The sequence below is a fragment of the Aspergillus fischeri genome, genomic scaffold, assembly GCF_000149645.3.
Source record: "Aspergillus fischeri NRRL 181 1099437636266 genomic scaffold, whole genome shotgun sequence".
Classification (NCBI taxonomy): domain Eukaryota; kingdom Fungi; phylum Ascomycota; class Eurotiomycetes; order Eurotiales; family Aspergillaceae; genus Aspergillus; species Aspergillus fischeri.
Window position 1 is genome coordinate 1,914,131 of NW_001509760.1, and position 16,017 is coordinate 1,930,147.

The 16,017-nt window shown below is 50.3% G+C and overlaps 5 protein-coding genes across 5 annotated transcripts; 2 read left to right on the forward strand and 3 right to left on the reverse strand.

Annotated features, from left to right (window-relative positions):
- Positions 1-284: 284 nt before the first annotated feature.
- Positions 285-1,540, reverse strand: NFIA_053470 (uncharacterized protein; the record flags this gene model as incomplete). Its single annotated transcript, XM_001257897.1, has 2 exons — positions 285-1,042; positions 1,135-1,540. The coding sequence occupies 2 exons, from the start codon at positions 1,538-1,540 to the stop codon at positions 285-287; spliced, it is 1,164 nt and encodes a 387-aa protein (XP_001257898.1).
- Positions 1,541-3,245: 1,705 nt separating this feature from the next.
- NFIA_053480 (putative chromatin remodeling complex subunit (Rsc9)) lies at positions 3,246-5,372 on the forward strand (the record flags this gene model as incomplete). Its single annotated transcript, XM_001257898.1, has 2 exons — positions 3,246-3,447; positions 3,517-5,372. 2 exons carry the CDS (start codon positions 3,246-3,248, stop codon positions 5,370-5,372), a joined length of 2,058 nt encoding a protein of 685 aa, XP_001257899.1.
- Positions 5,373-9,825: 4,453 nt separating this feature from the next.
- Positions 9,826-11,193, forward strand: NFIA_053490 (putative integral membrane protein; the record flags this gene model as incomplete). The annotated part of the gene is made up of 5 exons (XM_001257899.1): positions 9,826-9,978; positions 10,037-10,073; positions 10,144-10,211; positions 10,268-10,641; positions 10,731-11,193. The coding sequence occupies 5 exons, from the start codon at positions 9,826-9,828 to the stop codon at positions 11,191-11,193; spliced, it is 1,095 nt and encodes a 364-aa protein (XP_001257900.1).
- A 1,793-nt stretch (positions 11,194-12,986) lies between these two features.
- On the reverse strand, positions 12,987-15,020 carry NFIA_053500 (stromal membrane-associated protein; the record flags this gene model as incomplete). Its single annotated transcript, XM_001257900.1, has 5 exons — positions 12,987-14,306; positions 14,362-14,464; positions 14,520-14,564; positions 14,625-14,793; positions 14,912-15,020. The coding sequence occupies 5 exons, from the start codon at positions 15,018-15,020 to the stop codon at positions 12,987-12,989; spliced, it is 1,746 nt and encodes a 581-aa protein (XP_001257901.1).
- A 373-nt stretch (positions 15,021-15,393) lies between these two features.
- NFIA_053510 (peptide-methionine (R)-S-oxide reductase) lies at positions 15,394-15,879 on the reverse strand (the record flags this gene model as incomplete). Its single annotated transcript, XM_001257901.1, has 2 exons — positions 15,394-15,764; positions 15,825-15,879. The coding sequence occupies 2 exons, from the start codon at positions 15,877-15,879 to the stop codon at positions 15,394-15,396; spliced, it is 426 nt and encodes a 141-aa protein (XP_001257902.1).
- Positions 15,880-16,017: the final 138 nt, after the last annotated feature.

Here is a 16,017-nt window from a genome sequence, read left to right on the forward strand (position 1 = left end):
ACTGATGTAATTCATTTGACTCACGACACTTTGTGCTTTTATTATCACTTAGGTTGGATAACTTCTCCCAGAACAAAAGTTGTCTTTTTCTACGTGTGCCCACCACTATGGTAAAAGTATAACAAATGCTTATCTGATACACGCCTGATCGTTCACATGTCACATAACAGGATAGTCTCAACACTTTTCTCCTCGATCTGTAACCTCCGCGTTCAAGAATAGGTATATAACGTGGACTAGATGGAATCAATTACGAAGAGAAACGAAACGAAGAGAACCAGGCATCAGCTCCCAAACGCAATCCGCCTCCATATACCCTCTACATCTTGACAAAGTTTAATAAACCCATCGTTCTCGAGATTCTGACAGATCCAGTTCTCCAGGCGTGCTGTACGCTCTTGTGTAGGCGCAGAGAGGTACGAGGAGAGGTCTGCTGGGGTAGGGTCTTGTTGTTCGCGCCAGTGACCTATATTATTACTGCTTTCAAAGTCGGGGTTCTGCCCGTATATGTGCACTTGCTGAGTACCGGGTATGGTGGCAGGCTGCGCGAGGGAACTTATAGACTGGATGGGTTGAGTAGGCGGCTCCTCGGCCAGGGTCAGCGGTGGGACTGAAGTGATTGAACGTTTCAGTACACCAGTTGTTGCTGTTTTTCTCTTTGGAGTGGGCTTTTTCGTCCCCGGGGCCTGACTCGAGGGTGGTGCTGCTGTTGCTGCATCGTTTCCCGTGGTTGTAGGGATTTGATCACCTGCGCTGAGTGTTTGAGACTGGGTCGAGGTGGAGGGTTCCTTTGGGGTTGTACGCGATCTCTTCGCTGGCGGTTTTGAGAACGGTAACTCCCTTTTTGGAGGGAGGAGTTGGCTCAGTATCGTGATATCATGGCAGGCTGCTGTGGTGGACGGCTTGGGGGGAACACTCGCAGCGTTGGGCCTAGGCTCTTCTTCGGTGTGTGGTTGTATGGTTCGTTGAGGTTGTTTTGCTTCTAGTTCGGTGTAGCTGTTGGTTGATCCTGTTCCACTTGGGTCTGGAGCCGTTGCTTGAGCTGTACCAGACGAAGATGGAGGTAATGAAGACGCTGTCGGAGGACTTGTGTCAGCAAGAGTTTGTTGACGTGTGGACTGGGTGCAGCGCTACCGGCATTGATACTCGATGCACTTCCTAGTGCAGAAGCGGATGGTAGGACTGGGAACAGGGCTGCGCTCGCGCTGGAGGGGAAGGGATCTCTAATGCCTAGGCTAGACGGTCCTGAACGTGAATGCCATTGTGAGGATGTTGGTCTTCGAGCGAGCTGTGATGAGCCAACATTCGACTCCGAGAATGGACACCTGATATCGCTTAGGATTGCCAGAGCTGTGTAGAATTCGCGGTCCGAAGAGAACTTTAGCTGGAATCGGCGGATCTTGACTGCGTGAGAGGAAGGCTCGACAGTGAGGTGCGTGTTACTTACATATCCGTTGCCTGTTGGATATTTCACCGCGAGACAAGGCGACTTGACGACCACCGCGAAGATGGGCCTGGGATGGGCGCTTTGTCCCAACATGTGATGACTAGAGGTTTCTCGGATGAAGTGCCCAAGATCGACTTCTTCCTGCAATTGTTAAGTCATTGAACGGGTTAATTAGTGCTAACATTCAGGGGACTCCAAGGTTGTGGGAAAATACCACGATATTCTGGTCCTGAAAAACTCTCAGAAAGATTGGGCTCTGAGCTGAGGATATCCCTCCTGAAGCCTTGTGAAAACAACATACAATGTCTCCATTGCTGAAAACATGACTCCAGTTCAATGGACCGTTATGATGAATGCTGGTTGTGGTATGAGAGAACTTTGCGAGAGACAACCGAGCCAGCTGAGTAGACTCATGAACTCTTTGAGATAAATGATACATGAGGAAGTTCCTTCGTTTCTACTCATAGGTATAGAAAGATAAGCAATCCGTTCTAATTATACTGAGTAGCAGGCGGATGTCATCAGAAGTCCTATGATAAACAAATGGCAAATGCACAATGGGTGGTATGGCATAGCCAACATGAGAGGCTTAGCAACCAGATGGCCTCAGGCAGTCATACCCAAGTTCTTCTCAAAAGTGTTGATTCTTCCATTCTATAATGAGTGCTCGAATCCTCCTATCTATCTCTGACGTTCATAATCCTTGGTCTCGATGGGAAAATAATGACCTTGTCAACATTACAATACAAAGGACGCTAATGTAATCAAGCGCAGGTATCCAAGCAGTAGCAGGATACCTGCTGGCAGTTGTAGTAGAAGTTCCTATCTCGATATTGACGTTGAGATCGAAAGGCTGTATAGAAGGAGGCTTATGCCTGAGGCATAAACAACTCTTCCAATCCAAACATAACAAACATGACATGAACATTCCCGGCCGGAGCAACCGATATTCCGGACACGCGCCTGAGGCCAAAGCAGATGGGCGGACTTTTTGCCTGGGATGCCAGGAACGAGGATCGCAGGATCAGCTTCCTCTACACAGCCTGAAGGAGCACAACCAGGTCATTGACGCTTGATTTAGGCCTGCCCTTGTCGCGACTTAATTTCTCTACTGCAGAAAGAAAATCGCATTCCTTCCTTCAGATTTGTCCTCTTGAAGCTTCATTGCTTTCACAGCTGTAGTCGCATTCATCGGTTGGCTTCCGAAAGCTCTAAGTCGCGGCCGATCTCCCTTCGCGGGGTGACAATCAATCAAGCTTCGCAAAAATTCACCTTGCCTGTGAAGGCCAACAGCCTGTATCCCTATCGCTCGTTCAACCTGCCTCATCTCATCCTCTCCTTTCTAAAACACGCCTAAACGAGTAACCCGACACCCTCAGCAAAGTTCTACGCCGGCGCGTCTCAAACAGGACTTCTCTTCCAACGAGGCGAAACCGGTCTCGGCACGTTATAGTGGACATATTCTGGAGCTACATCGGCGTGGTCAAGCCTAGCCAACGCGGTTCAGTTCGTCCCAGTAGCGAAGAGCGCGTCCCCAGGAAGCATTGGGATCAGGGTATTCACTAGGTTACTAACAATGTCGAACAATACACCGCGCTCGTCCTTACGAGGCAAGTACCTCATCCCTTTTAAAGATGATTTCCGACCTAGGTTCGCTGACTGGATTAAAGAAGGCTTGCGGCAAGCTCCAAAAGCCAACCAACCCTTCATCCCAGACACTGCACCTGTTCGACGCTCACACTCAAATGCACACCAGTCGCCGCAGCCAACCGGAGCACATACACATTCCACTGGCTCAATGGGGTCGAATATCCCACAAGGAATGCCCGAAAATTGGGAAGGGAGAGATCAAAGACAAGTTCCAATGTCCACGCGTGAGGTAGCAACGCCCGGGAACAGACCTGGCCTTTTTGCGACCCTGCACGATCGAGGGAAGGTGGCTAAGCAACCCGATTTTTATGATCCTTACTTTCCGCTCAAATATCTCGAGGTACCAAAATGTACGTGAGCTGTGCCGTCAAATTACTACCGCCTGCTTGTCGTGGCCTATTACTGACCCTGCCGTGCAGCCGATCATATTTATAAAAGAGCCCACTACGGTTTACAATCAGGAATTCCCGATGAGGTGGACTTTGCATTGTATCACCTTGTTCAGATTTCGAATCAACGATGGGATAAATTCAAGTTTGAAGGTTTCCCTTTGCTTGCGGAGAACCTCATGGCAAAGGCCCTGGATATTTCCCTTGTCACAACCGGAGTGAAGTGGGAGCTTCAGTATGATGTTCGGCAACCCAGTGATCGCGTCAATGTGCTGAACTCACTACATGGCACACGAGATCTATTAGAGAAGATCAAACAAATGCCAGTTACATTGCCGGAAGACACCCTCGAGACGTACGAATTCAACCACCTTCTGCGCAACGTTAAAGAGGCGACCTTGGTACTGCGCAATATGGTCCTTCTGAAAGAGAATGCCTACTATGTGTCACGGTACGCGAAGGGCCTGCTCCGAGACTTCCTCGTCATTATGATCAACATGCCCAATCAGCCTCGTCTCAACGAGATCAAGAACGACGCTTTGGACATTGCAGAAGAGGTCACCAAGTTTATGAAGACCGATCCGGAAGATCCACTTTGGATCTCACTTCTCAATTGTCTCGAGTCGGCAGATCGTGCTCACGTGGTCCGCGCACTATGGGCTCTCACCCATTTCTCCACTGAATTAGACGAGCCAGAGGCGAATCGGGCAATTGAACGGATACCAAAGGAGACTTTGCAGCAGCTCTACTTTCACACTCTTCTCGACCTGGACAAAGATATTCTCAGTGGTGCATTGGACTTCTGGTACCAGTATACACTTTCATCCGAGAACGTTGAGACGTTGATTGAGGTCTTCAACTTGCCTACCGTCTTCGTCCCCCGGATGGTCGCACTGTTAACGCACGAAGGCCGACCAAGCAAGAAGGAAACTGTGTTGCAAGAAGAAAAGGTGGCCCCCCCGCCGTCGGATATCCCTCGTGTACCGCCTGAGCTCATGAAAGAGCTGATGGAGCTTTCGGAGCCTGAACGGAGCTCGCGTTGGCTCCGGTGCTGCTTTGTTGAGGACCTCGAGTGCGAGATCACCCAAATTGCATTGTGGCAGGCGTATCAGAGCAGATTTGCGGACCCTCGTCTTCCTGGTGGCGGTGTTCTCCCTGCGGCTGAATTCATCAAAAATGTCAGTACGACTTTCACGAACGCGCAAGCTCAAGTGATCAATGGTCCTGGTGCAGCCACAAAATTCATCATCAAAGGCATTCGGCCCTTGGAGACCGCCTATACCTTCGAGGGCTTTCCCTACATTTACTGCAAGTGGGCGGACAACTCGAAGCCAAGCAAGACGTGTCAGCGCGCTTTCAAGTCGCCGGCAGAACTTCGCCATCATGTCTTCACGGAACACATGAATCTCAAGCCTACTGAAACGCCAGGACACTACAACCTGGAGAAGGCGGAGTCGCCCGTTCATACCTGTCTTTGGGACAACTGCACGAAATTCCGGTCGTCTGGTCCGAGTACCAATACTGCAATGGTCGCCGGGCACGTTTCCGCACATTTGCCCGAGGAACGTGCGCCAGATGCGGAGCCACCGACATCCAAACGGGCGGTTCTCCAAGAGCGCATCGTCCGCAAATGGTACTACCTGGACACTCCAGTCAATGAGCGGGGCGAGCCGTTTGGAGTGGCCTACAAGGCGGCGTTAGTATTGCGCAATCTTGCCCGAAACCTGCCTACGGGTATTGCACCGCAGTACAACGGGCTTTCATGGAAGAAAGCCGTCTTCCTCAGTCATCGTCCGAAGATCGTCGAAGCATGGGACCGTAACCGCTCATTGCGTAAGGAACTTACCGAGTTGATCATGGTAATAGAAAAAGAGGATTACTACTGAACTCGGGACGAGAGAAACGAAATGAACAGTGGATGATCCTCCCCTTCAATGACGGCTGTTCGTTCTCCTTTCAAACTCGCTAGTCCTCGTCCTTATTCTTCTGCATGGCCATTGATGTACAATAATACCCTTTTTCTTTCACATGATATCTTTCGATAATCTTTTCTTTCTTTTTCATTCTTTCACTTCATATGAGGAACTCCTCACCTCAATCAAAAAGGTAGTTGTTGTGCTCCTACCGTTCGCCCTTCAACCCTGGTGAGGGTTCACTCGCAATCTGAAACACGGCGTCTGGGTTTTGGGGGTAGGAATCTGCTGGGTGATGCACGGTTTCCATTAACGATGTACTATAGGTAGATCGCAACCAGAAAAAATGATTTTAATTTGTTAGGCGCTCAATGATTCCAGGTCACTTAGAAAATTGATCGGAGCGTGAGAGCTCTTATCATTTCCATCCCTTAAGCCGCTTCAGCTTGGTATCGCGAGAAATCGATGGCGCCATAGATCGATGGTCTTCGTAAGGCAAACCATGTACGCCTCACCGGTACTCTCAACATTGCATCACGGTATTCTACTGCGCAAATATTGGGCCACGGGCCGATTCCGGCAACTGTCTCGGGGAAGGAGGAATCGGTATGGAGCGAAATGGTGTGGGCTAAGACCGGGACAGGGGATTCATCTGGTCGGGAGTAAAGGTGTTTCGTCACTGTTCGTTGGAAATCGAGGATGAGCTGTTCGCGAAATGTTCATCGACTTGACTTGGGTTCGGTCAAGTCTTCAGATTCTGTGATCTGATAGTCCATGTTCAAATGCGATGTCGCTGTCGTTCGTATGGAAAGTGGATGCGAATCACACCAGTTCAACTCAGAGGCACAGTCCATAGCGGTTTCTACGTCGAGAAAGCCAATGCCATGCCACAAACGCCTTCGTATTTCTCTTTCAAATGGTGAATCGGGAACGGTGGTTCAGGCAAATGGAGCGACAGTGCTTGGGCAGTGCGAACGGCCAGACTTAGAAGGGTATGCCTGACCAGGCAAGAAAAACGCGAAGTTATCTCATGAGTATCGAGCGCAGCAACGAGCTGGCGACTACCGCCACTCTCAGTTGGAAGACATTGAGATGGTCAGAGCACTGGCCAACGTGCCATCTCCAGTAGCCACTCGGTTATTTTGTGCCCATAGCTCATGTTGAGTACGCCAAGTTGTTGACGTGATCGACGTACGTGGTCATAACATTTGCCAAAAAGGGACTTGCGGAGAACGAAAGAGGCCTCGATGGCACTACATTATTGGCATCTTCGACAACGGTATTGATCTTCAAGTGATCCACAGGAGAAACATAAACACGCGGAGGTTTTACCCGATCGAGTGCTACATAGTCTAAGGAGACGGAAGCAGACGAGAATAGTCTTACGATGACACCACGGTCATGTCTCAAGTCGAGACACTCGAAATACTCGCTTCGTCAGGTTATGTTCAGTGTCAATTTCAGGCGAATGCCCACATGCTCGCTTTCAGACCGACCTCGCGGTAGACATCCCCTTTCCTTAGGGATGCTGCAGAAGTTGAAGCAGGGACATGCTTATGATAACTTTTTCTTGGGGTGATGACAGGAGTCGCAACCTAAACGGACCCTGTGTTTGGACGAATTGAATCAAGATTGAGATGTACCTGCATCGAAATGATTCCGTCTGTGATGATCTGCCATTGCAGATGGCTCTCATAATCAGGCCGATTTGCTATTGAAGGATCCTCATCCTAGTAAACGCCACAAGGTCTCTACTCTGTGGATTATCTCCGTTACTATCTAAGGCACCGGGTGCTTGGCGAGAACCTAGGTATCATCCTGCCTGAGGCACTCACTGCTCGATAAGCCTGATTTCTTCGATTCCTTGGATTCCTTCCGCATACTCCGTACTTTTGACATGCTCCGACGCAAAGGTCGTGTCGTATTCGGAGTGCATTAGGAGACATGTCGATCGTGATACGGAGTACTCCGTACATGGAGCATTGTTCGATCCCATGAGGGCCGGCTAAATTCGACGATGTAGCCTAAACTGCTGTCATGTAGTTTGACCGTTATAAGAATGAGATAGACAAGAAATGAATTACCCAATAGTCTTTGAAGCAGATAGTGCTACCCTACTGACGGCTCAGGTATTCTTGTCGCCAGCCTAAAAGAGTCCTAACCTGTTTCCTGAATGGGTAAGCAGGTCGTGGCTCAACCTGCCGAGACTGGTGTTGCCCCTTAATCTTCATTTACTCATTCAGAGCTCTGTAGGCTCTCTCTTGTGCTTCACTGCTTATGTTCTCTTCAAAGTCGACGCCAGTCATCTGATAGGGTCCCTTTTTCAGGCTTACTACAAGATCAACGCCATTCTTTCACATAGTGTCTCTGGTCAACAGTGCGTCTTCAATGCAATCAAAACGTGCATAGAGTGTGGACCCGCCATGGAGGCGTCGAGGAGTCAAAGCTGAGCCTTTTCCCTTTTGCGTTAATCTCGTCCGAGTTAAAGCCTAAAGATTGAAAAGTCAAGACTAGAAAACGCCCAGACTCGATGGTGGGTGGATCCAGGCTAGTATGTCATTCTCACGCCACAGGTGACTGGGCATTGACTGCAGTTGGCGGCAGAAAATTTGCCATCCGGAAAGTTCAGGTCGATGATCATCATCGCAACTATCGACAATTCGGATACACTGCAGTCTCCTTGTAATTGAACCATTGAATACCAGGAAGCTGGATCTGGATTAGAGCAACAAGCTTGGCTACGCGGACTCACGGAGTAGCACGATGAAGATGGTAGTCTACTCCGTTTAGCGCGAACCTGGGAATGGAGACACTAAACAAGTCGTGCATATGATCGACATGATCGCGCACAAGTCCATGCCATGGCGTGGGAACGCAGATTACCCCTCGTGCGGCCTGTGTCTCAGACGAACGTAAGTCTTGCACCGAGATTTTATCCTGAGGATGGACAAGCAGTTGGACTAGATCTTGAAGGGACAAAAGAGATAGAGAGAGGTGTGCTGCTCATTCTAGCTGTCTTGTTGCAGACGTCCGTTTTTTGACAGGCGGGTCGAAAGTGGTATGAGGAATACTACCCAGAAACTCAGCCAGTTATTGGCTCGCTAAACTGACTGTCATGCCGACTGAGCCGTGGTTCACCACTGCGCCGAACCTAACAGTCGTCAATTTGTCACTGAAACACTGACATTTTGAGTACATTTGACGCCGTCTTTCCTTCGAACAGGAGGGGGTGTCTCCTGGGCTCTTTTCGAGGCAAGCCATGGAAGCATCGGGCTTCACAAAGTCAATGTCATATTATTGTCATAAACTTTTGGGAGTCCCGGCGTTACAACAATGCCTTTATTCGGAAATGGTTACCGCCCCGTGAGAGTCTGATAAAGATGGTTCCTGGAACATACGGAGATATTCTGCATGTCATCCATGGGTGTACTTCCCGTCCTGAACCATATTTCTAACCTCCTGGGAGTCCTGGCAACCTTCATTCCACCAGCATCCATTCTGACCTGGCGGCATTGTCCCTTATTTGGCCTACGTAATCCCCAATTCGGAAACGACGAGTCTGGGCTGTGATATTATCCTTCTTGGCCAGTTGTTAGAACCATCCAATGAACTAACTATTTTCTCGGTCACTCTGTCAGTCTCCTGGAAAGCCGAGTCTGACTTGAAGGATGTTCCCAAATATACTGGAAGCCCCAAAGCGCCGAGTACAACTATCGAGTCTTTCAAGAACCGGTGACTGAACGACGATTTGCCGATCCTTATTCCAATATCTCCACGTGGTGTTTAGACTCTATCCTGATTCCTGAGGCGTCTGGTCACTGGCATAAACTCTCGACCAACATCAGCTCCAGCTCCACTTAAACTCCGGTACTATTACTCTATTAGACTATGACTACGATTAGGCTATTGTTTAACTAACTTTCCATGAACCTTAAGACGCCAGCCAATGGATCCTAATAGGATATTCCTGCATCAGGCATTGTATCTTGAGGCCTGAGCGTCCGTAGTCCCTCATCATGATAAGATCTCTGGTTGGAGCCCGAAGGATGGACTATTCAACTCTCTCTCTCCGCTTTTTTTGGAGTCTAGCGATACAGGCTTTAGATGATCCATAATTCTGGTCTCAGATGGGGCCTGGCATTTTTCAATAATATGGAACTTGCATCCTCTGAAGTACTCTCCTACATTGGCTCTCGATCTTTTAACCTGTGTTTCACTCCTTCGCAATGTGCACCACATGGAGAATAACTGATATTGGAGCCTCTCCCAATTATTGAGTACCACTACTAGGCCGTTCTGAAAGTCACTCATTACTATTATTACCTCACGATCCTTACTCCTGCCAACTGCACTACAATCTCTATCAACTCGAACTTCCATCCTTTCGCATTTTGTTCTTCCTGGGGCCCCATTGCGAAAAGAAAAAATGACATTCGGAACACCCCGCGGCCGCGAGGCCCTCTCTCTCAGCATTGCATTTACCACCTTAGCCACTGTTTTCACGTTTATCCGAATTTACACCCGAACATTCCTTGTGAAGCAGATGGGCGCCGATGATTGGGCTATTATTGTGGCTCTGGTAAGCCTTTCGCAGGAGTTCCATAGCCGGGGACGGATTTGTCGGCTAACCCTCGCAGGCCTTTAGTTGGGCTTTTTTCGGTCTGTTTATTGGAGGTATGCAGATGCCATTTCCGAAGCCATGGATGGCTGTACTTTGCATTTAGTGCTGATGGTGGACAATCAGAGGTCAAGTATCTCATGGGAGAGCACTATGAGAAAATCCCGCCAGACATCCTTGTCAAACAAATGAAGGTAGGAAATACCCTGTTGTCTTATCGTTTTGACGTCCGGCTAATGTGTAACTTCAGTGTTTCTGGGCAACGATACCCTTGTATCAAGCGAGTCTGCTTACTACCAAAGCCTCGATTCTTCTACAATACAAACGAGTCTTCTCGACACCGCGCATGCGTTTCGCCTGTTGGTGCTTGATTGGATTTTTGGCCACGTACGGATCGTGGACATTCATCAGTGCCTGGGTCACTTGCGTACCTGTGTCCAAGTTTTGGCATGAAGAGCAGCCTGGGTATTGTCTTGACAAGAAAGCCCTTTGGTTCTCCAACTCTGCAATCCACATTTTCACGGATATCCTGATTTTGGTATTCCCCATGCCATCGCTCAAGAACCTGCAACTCCCCAGACGACAAAGGTACGCCCTTATGGCCGTCTTTGCTCTGGGTTCATTGTGAGTTTTGTTCCTTCGCTAGTCCCCCGCACTTGGGTGGCTAACAGTCCGCGCAGTGTCTTGATAACGAGCATTCTCCGACTGAACAGTCTCATGGTCATCTCCAACTCGTCTGATCCAACTTGTGCGTTTTCCCACGTCGACATCAATCTACCAAAGAACCAAACTGACTCTCAGCTCGTAGATGATAACCCAGGCGCTGCCAAGTGGTCCGCCATCGAATGCAACGTCGCCATCATCTGCGCCTGCCTCCCCGGCATCCGCGCCTTTATCTCCAAGCTCCTCCCCCGCTTCCTCTCCAGCTACAAGAGCAAAAGCAACACCCGCACCAGGACCCAGCGCAGCCGCGTCACCCAGTTCTCCAACTTCCATTCTTCCATCGCCGGCCGCCAGCCAGATTTCCACATGCAGTCTGTCAGCCACGGCCCGGAGGGCGGCGACTACAAGGCAGGCGGTTTCGAGGAAGGCACTTCGAATAAGATCAAAGTCACCACCATTGTGTCGCAGGAATCCGTGTCGAATGATGCTTCGAGTGTGCGGCAGTTATTATAAGGGTTGTTATTTCTGGACGGGTTCTTTCTGCCGTGTATGATTTCTGGATCTCGTCTCGAGATCTGGACTAAGTGATGATGCTAACGATTTAGTAATACTAATTCAATATTCATGCGGCTTGGCTAACCGCCTTGCAGTCATTTATATGCTATCCTTCTCCTAGCTAATATCCTAAAGTAGGGCAATTAGCCAGCTGACCATAGTGCTTATGCTAAATGTCCTGAAAGCAGAGAAACTACCTAGAGGGAAACACAAGGTGGCAAGGATAAGTTATAGTGTGAATGAGTTTTAGGCGAGGTTGAGCTATAAGAGTCTCCTTATCACAGGTATATTTATACAAGCACATACCAAGTTTTGCAGGTTCCTCCCCTCGCCAACTCTTCTGTGACTAATCCAACGCCATTAGGCGAGCTACGTCAGTCAAACATAAAGCTACACGCGACTCACGAGTTACAAGGACTTGGCTGATCACTCAATGGAACAGATTAGGTAGGTCAGGATGCGACCTGATGAGCACTTGTGGGGTATGTGATGAGCTGAGAAACCTCTATTGATAAACTGAACGTGATTATTGGCAAACGGGCTGAGGCATGCCGGATAGACCCGGATATGATCATAGGTAGTTCATCATGTTTGTGAAGGCTGAGACGGTACTGGCTTGGTCCGTCAGACAGGATCGCCCAGGTGATGGTTGTTACTTGCGAATCCACACTTCCCAGAGGCCCAGGTGTCGCCGGGCGCAAAGGTCTCTTATGTGAATTTGACGATAGAGCCAAGGATCCACCCGTGCAGTGTTGCCAGGTGATGTTTAGCGCTTTCGAGGTCTTTAGAGACTTGGCTGGGCCCTCGTGGATAATGACCTGGCATCCTCTACCGTGGGGACCGATTGCCATTGCCCATCATAGAATTGAGTAGTGTACTGTCGTCCAGGGCAAGCAGTAGCAATACCCTGAGTCGGCACTGGGACAGTATTCCCATGGTGAACATTGTCCAAGCTCAGACCAAGCGGCGGAGTCGATGACCACTGCGAGATCAACCGAGGACGAAGTCGATTTCCAAGGGAAACGATCGTGGGGCGCGCGGATGGAGGGATGGCACCTGTTAGAATGATCTTTGCAGGAACAAGTTCACCCCAGAGAGGTACTCTGATGACTGTCACGGCCATTCCGAGCGAGCATGAGTTGATATGTGAGAGACCTTATTACGTCCCTTGGTGTTGCACGCCAGTGAGAGAACGAGACTCTGATGATTATGATTTCGAGCCCACCTCTATTGAGTGTAGTTCTCTCTGACATGCCTTTCCCAGTAGTATCTGTCATTCGATCCACTTCACTCTTTCTATCTCACCACAACCCGTTCAGAACACCCATCATCTGCTCTGTCTCAACTAAAACTCCTTTCTCGTCGCAAGTTTCGCTCTTTGCCCGTTTTCTCTACTTATAGCTAGTCCCAGCATTGTACGAATGTACATCTTCACTGGGATTTCGGCCAAACAGGGATCCGTGGGAGGAAAATCCTCTTTAAGATCGCACAAGTGGAAATATAGACATGAATAGCCTTGGCAGCAGTCATTTCAGCGTTGACTTCAGGTCCTCACTTTCCACATGTAACTCGATCAGATCATTGTGTCAAAGACAGAGGAGTACTTTCGTTGACACCAATAGGAACCAGCCAGTCCGGTCGAGGAAGTGAGAGAACAGAACAAATTCACATTGATATGGCGCCTAAGTCTAAATTGACACCGTGAGCACTATATGCAATCGAAGATTAAAACACAAGAAGAAGAAATAAGACTACTGCCAAACATTAGAGAATAGATCATCAGCTCCGCCAAACCCGCCAGCCGGTTTAGGGGGAGCGCTCGAGGTCGTCGTGGTCGTGGTTGTTGTTGTGGTCGTAGTCGAGATGGGTGCGGCACTGGCCCAACCGCCAAAGTCTTCGTCGGCGGCTACGGTGGGTGCGGGTTTCGATTTTGCGCCGGGGGAGGACGGGGCTCCCCAACCAGCGCCGATGTCGTTGGCTGTCAGCGTGTCGGGGACCTTCATCACGGTCGAGGTGGATGGGGCAGGGGCAGCGGGCTCGGGAGTGCTCCATTCGTTACCGCCCCAAGGGTCCACGTTGGGGATCATGCTCGCAACAGAGGCTGCGGATGTCGAGGTTACCGGCTTCGGAGCGGGGGCTGGAGCTGGAGCAGGAGCCGGACTGCTCAGGTTGAAAGCGGATTTGAGCTCCTGCTGAGGCGACGTCGTCATAGGTGGTGCAGCTGCAGGAGCTGCAGGAGCCGGGGGCGAAGAGAGTCCGAAGAGATCGTTGGAGAAGGATGATCGTGGAGCGTTCGGCTTGGGCGAGGGAGCAGAGGCAAAGCTGGAGAAGCCCAAATCATGGCTACTGGACGAGATGGAGTCGGTACGCGACTGGGGTTGAGGCTTCGCAGGTGGGATAGTCGGAGAGGTAAGACTGTCAAAGAGACCGCCACCGAAGCCACTGCTGGCTGAGGCGGTAGGTGACGTGATCTTGGGAGCCGCCGGACTGGATTTGGCGCTGGCAAAGCTCGTCAAATTGGCAAAAGGCGAGGGCTTTTCAGCTGGCTTGGAAGGCGGAGAAGTGGTCGAAGGGAAGCTCAGTCCGCTGAAGGCGTCGGTCATTCCGCCCAAGTTGGAAGACGACGATTGCGGGGCCGGAGATGCTAAATCTCCAAACGAAGACTGGCGCTCATGTTGCACGGGAGGCTGGGGCTTGGAATAAAGAGACAGGATGGATTGTTTCAAATCAGGTCGAGACATTCCGGTCGAGCCACCAGGGGTAGACGCGGTGCTGGCTGGACGGCTGGTGGTCGCGGGCTGAGCGCTCCCGAAGAAATCGAGTCCCAGCAACGAATCACCCGGTCGAGCCGGCTTTGCGGCAGGCTGTGATTGCGATTGCTGCCTGGGCGCAGCGATCCGCGGCGTGGGATCTGTGGTGCTAGGGCGAACCGGGGGAGTAATTGGCTCGTCATCACCGAAGAAGTCAATAGATGCTTGGGGGCGGTGCGTGATCGGAGGTTGGCTTGTATTCGCTACTCGTTGAGACGAGGAACGCTCGATCTTTGCCTTTTCCTGGACGACTGCAAGAGGCTTAAAGGGGTGTCAATTCAATCGCAGATTCAACAGATGCGCCGGTAGAGCTTACCACGTTGTCGTCACCCACGTCCAACGTTGCCGGGTCGGGCATTGGCCCATCCATAACCCACCGCTTTGATTCATATTTGGTGCGAATAAAGTTCTCGATCTTACTATCCACGTTTCCATTAGCGTTGGTATACTGCTGTGACGACGGGGCCGACTCACGCTTCCGAGGGGACGTGACCAGGCGCCAGTTTCGCTTCCCAGTATCTGCGAATCCATGATCAGAAACGATATCCAACCCGCGAGGATTAACGGCTCGACACATACTTGTTCGCTCTGGCATTGCCCCATCTGATAACACTCTGGAGTTGTTCATCGGTCCACGAATCGAGATCGACAGACTTCACTCGGCTGATATGGGTGCCCATCCCCCTGTGGATGCCCGAGCAACGGATACATATGAAGATTCCCAAATTCCATGAGGCCCATCGCGGATCTAGTAGATTATATCGTCAGCGAAACCGATCAAGGAACAGGGTTCAAAGGCGCAGATTGGCAGTTGAGTGTAGGCAGATAGGACAAGACCAGGATATCCGGGGGCGGGCACAACTCACGCTTGTTGCGCTTGCAATCAGCACATATCTTATTGCATTCGATTTTCAGCAGGTTCTTGATGATCTGCTGGTTCTGCGCGGCCTGGGAAGGAGTCGCACGTCGAGACATGACAGCTGGTAGCGCGGTCCTCTCGATGGCTGGAAGGGTTGGAAGTAATGGTTGTTGTATTTGGGGAAATTCAACAGTGGATGACAATCACCAAGTGGCGGATGCGGTGCGGCCTGAGGCAGCCAATTGTGGATGCCCGATGACGGCCGCACGTGCCGGACATGCAAGATGGAGTCAACAAAGACTAGAAACTCGAATATAATACAAATCATCGAGTCCTATAAATCTATTTGTTTTGAATAGAGCCTTGAGAAATTTTTATGGAAGCATTTTATGGTCCACGTACGCCCCTCACCTCATACCATGGCTCCTCGCCGTCAGAACATCATCATCAAACTGGTACTACATAATTGTGTTTTCGCATCTCAGATCCTCATGCCTTCGACTTCACTGCCTCCTCGTCCTCGGTAAACTTCAAACTAATACTGTTCACGCAATGCCTCTCATCTGTCGGCGTAGGATAACCCTCACCCTTGAAGACATGACCCAAATGACCCCCGCAGTTACTACACACAATCTCCGTCCGCTCCATCCCAAACGAGCGATCCGTATGTCTGGTCACCGCACCGGGGATGGAGTCAAAGTATGCAGGCCAGCCACACCCGGACTTGAATTTATGCGTGGCCTTGTAGAGCGGGGCGTTGCAGCCGGCGCAAGTGTAGACGCCCTTGGACGGGGAATGGGAGTCATATTCGCCCGTGTAAGGGGGCTCTGTGCCTTTTTCGCGGAGGACGCGAAATTGTTCTGTTCAAAAGATTAGATCGCTGTTCTTTTGTGTGTAGTGTATTGTAGAAGGATGTTCACCTGGTGACAGGACTGCCCGCCATTCCGCCTCACTTCGTTGTTCGGGGTAGGACATGTTGGACTCCTCGGCTTTGGCACTTGAGCCGAAGAATGAGCTTAGGAATGGAATAGTGGGCGCAGCTTTGAGGGCTGTCGCTCTTGAGAGTGGAAAAGGTATTCTGGTAATGGATGTGATGAAAGGTGTGGTGGTGAG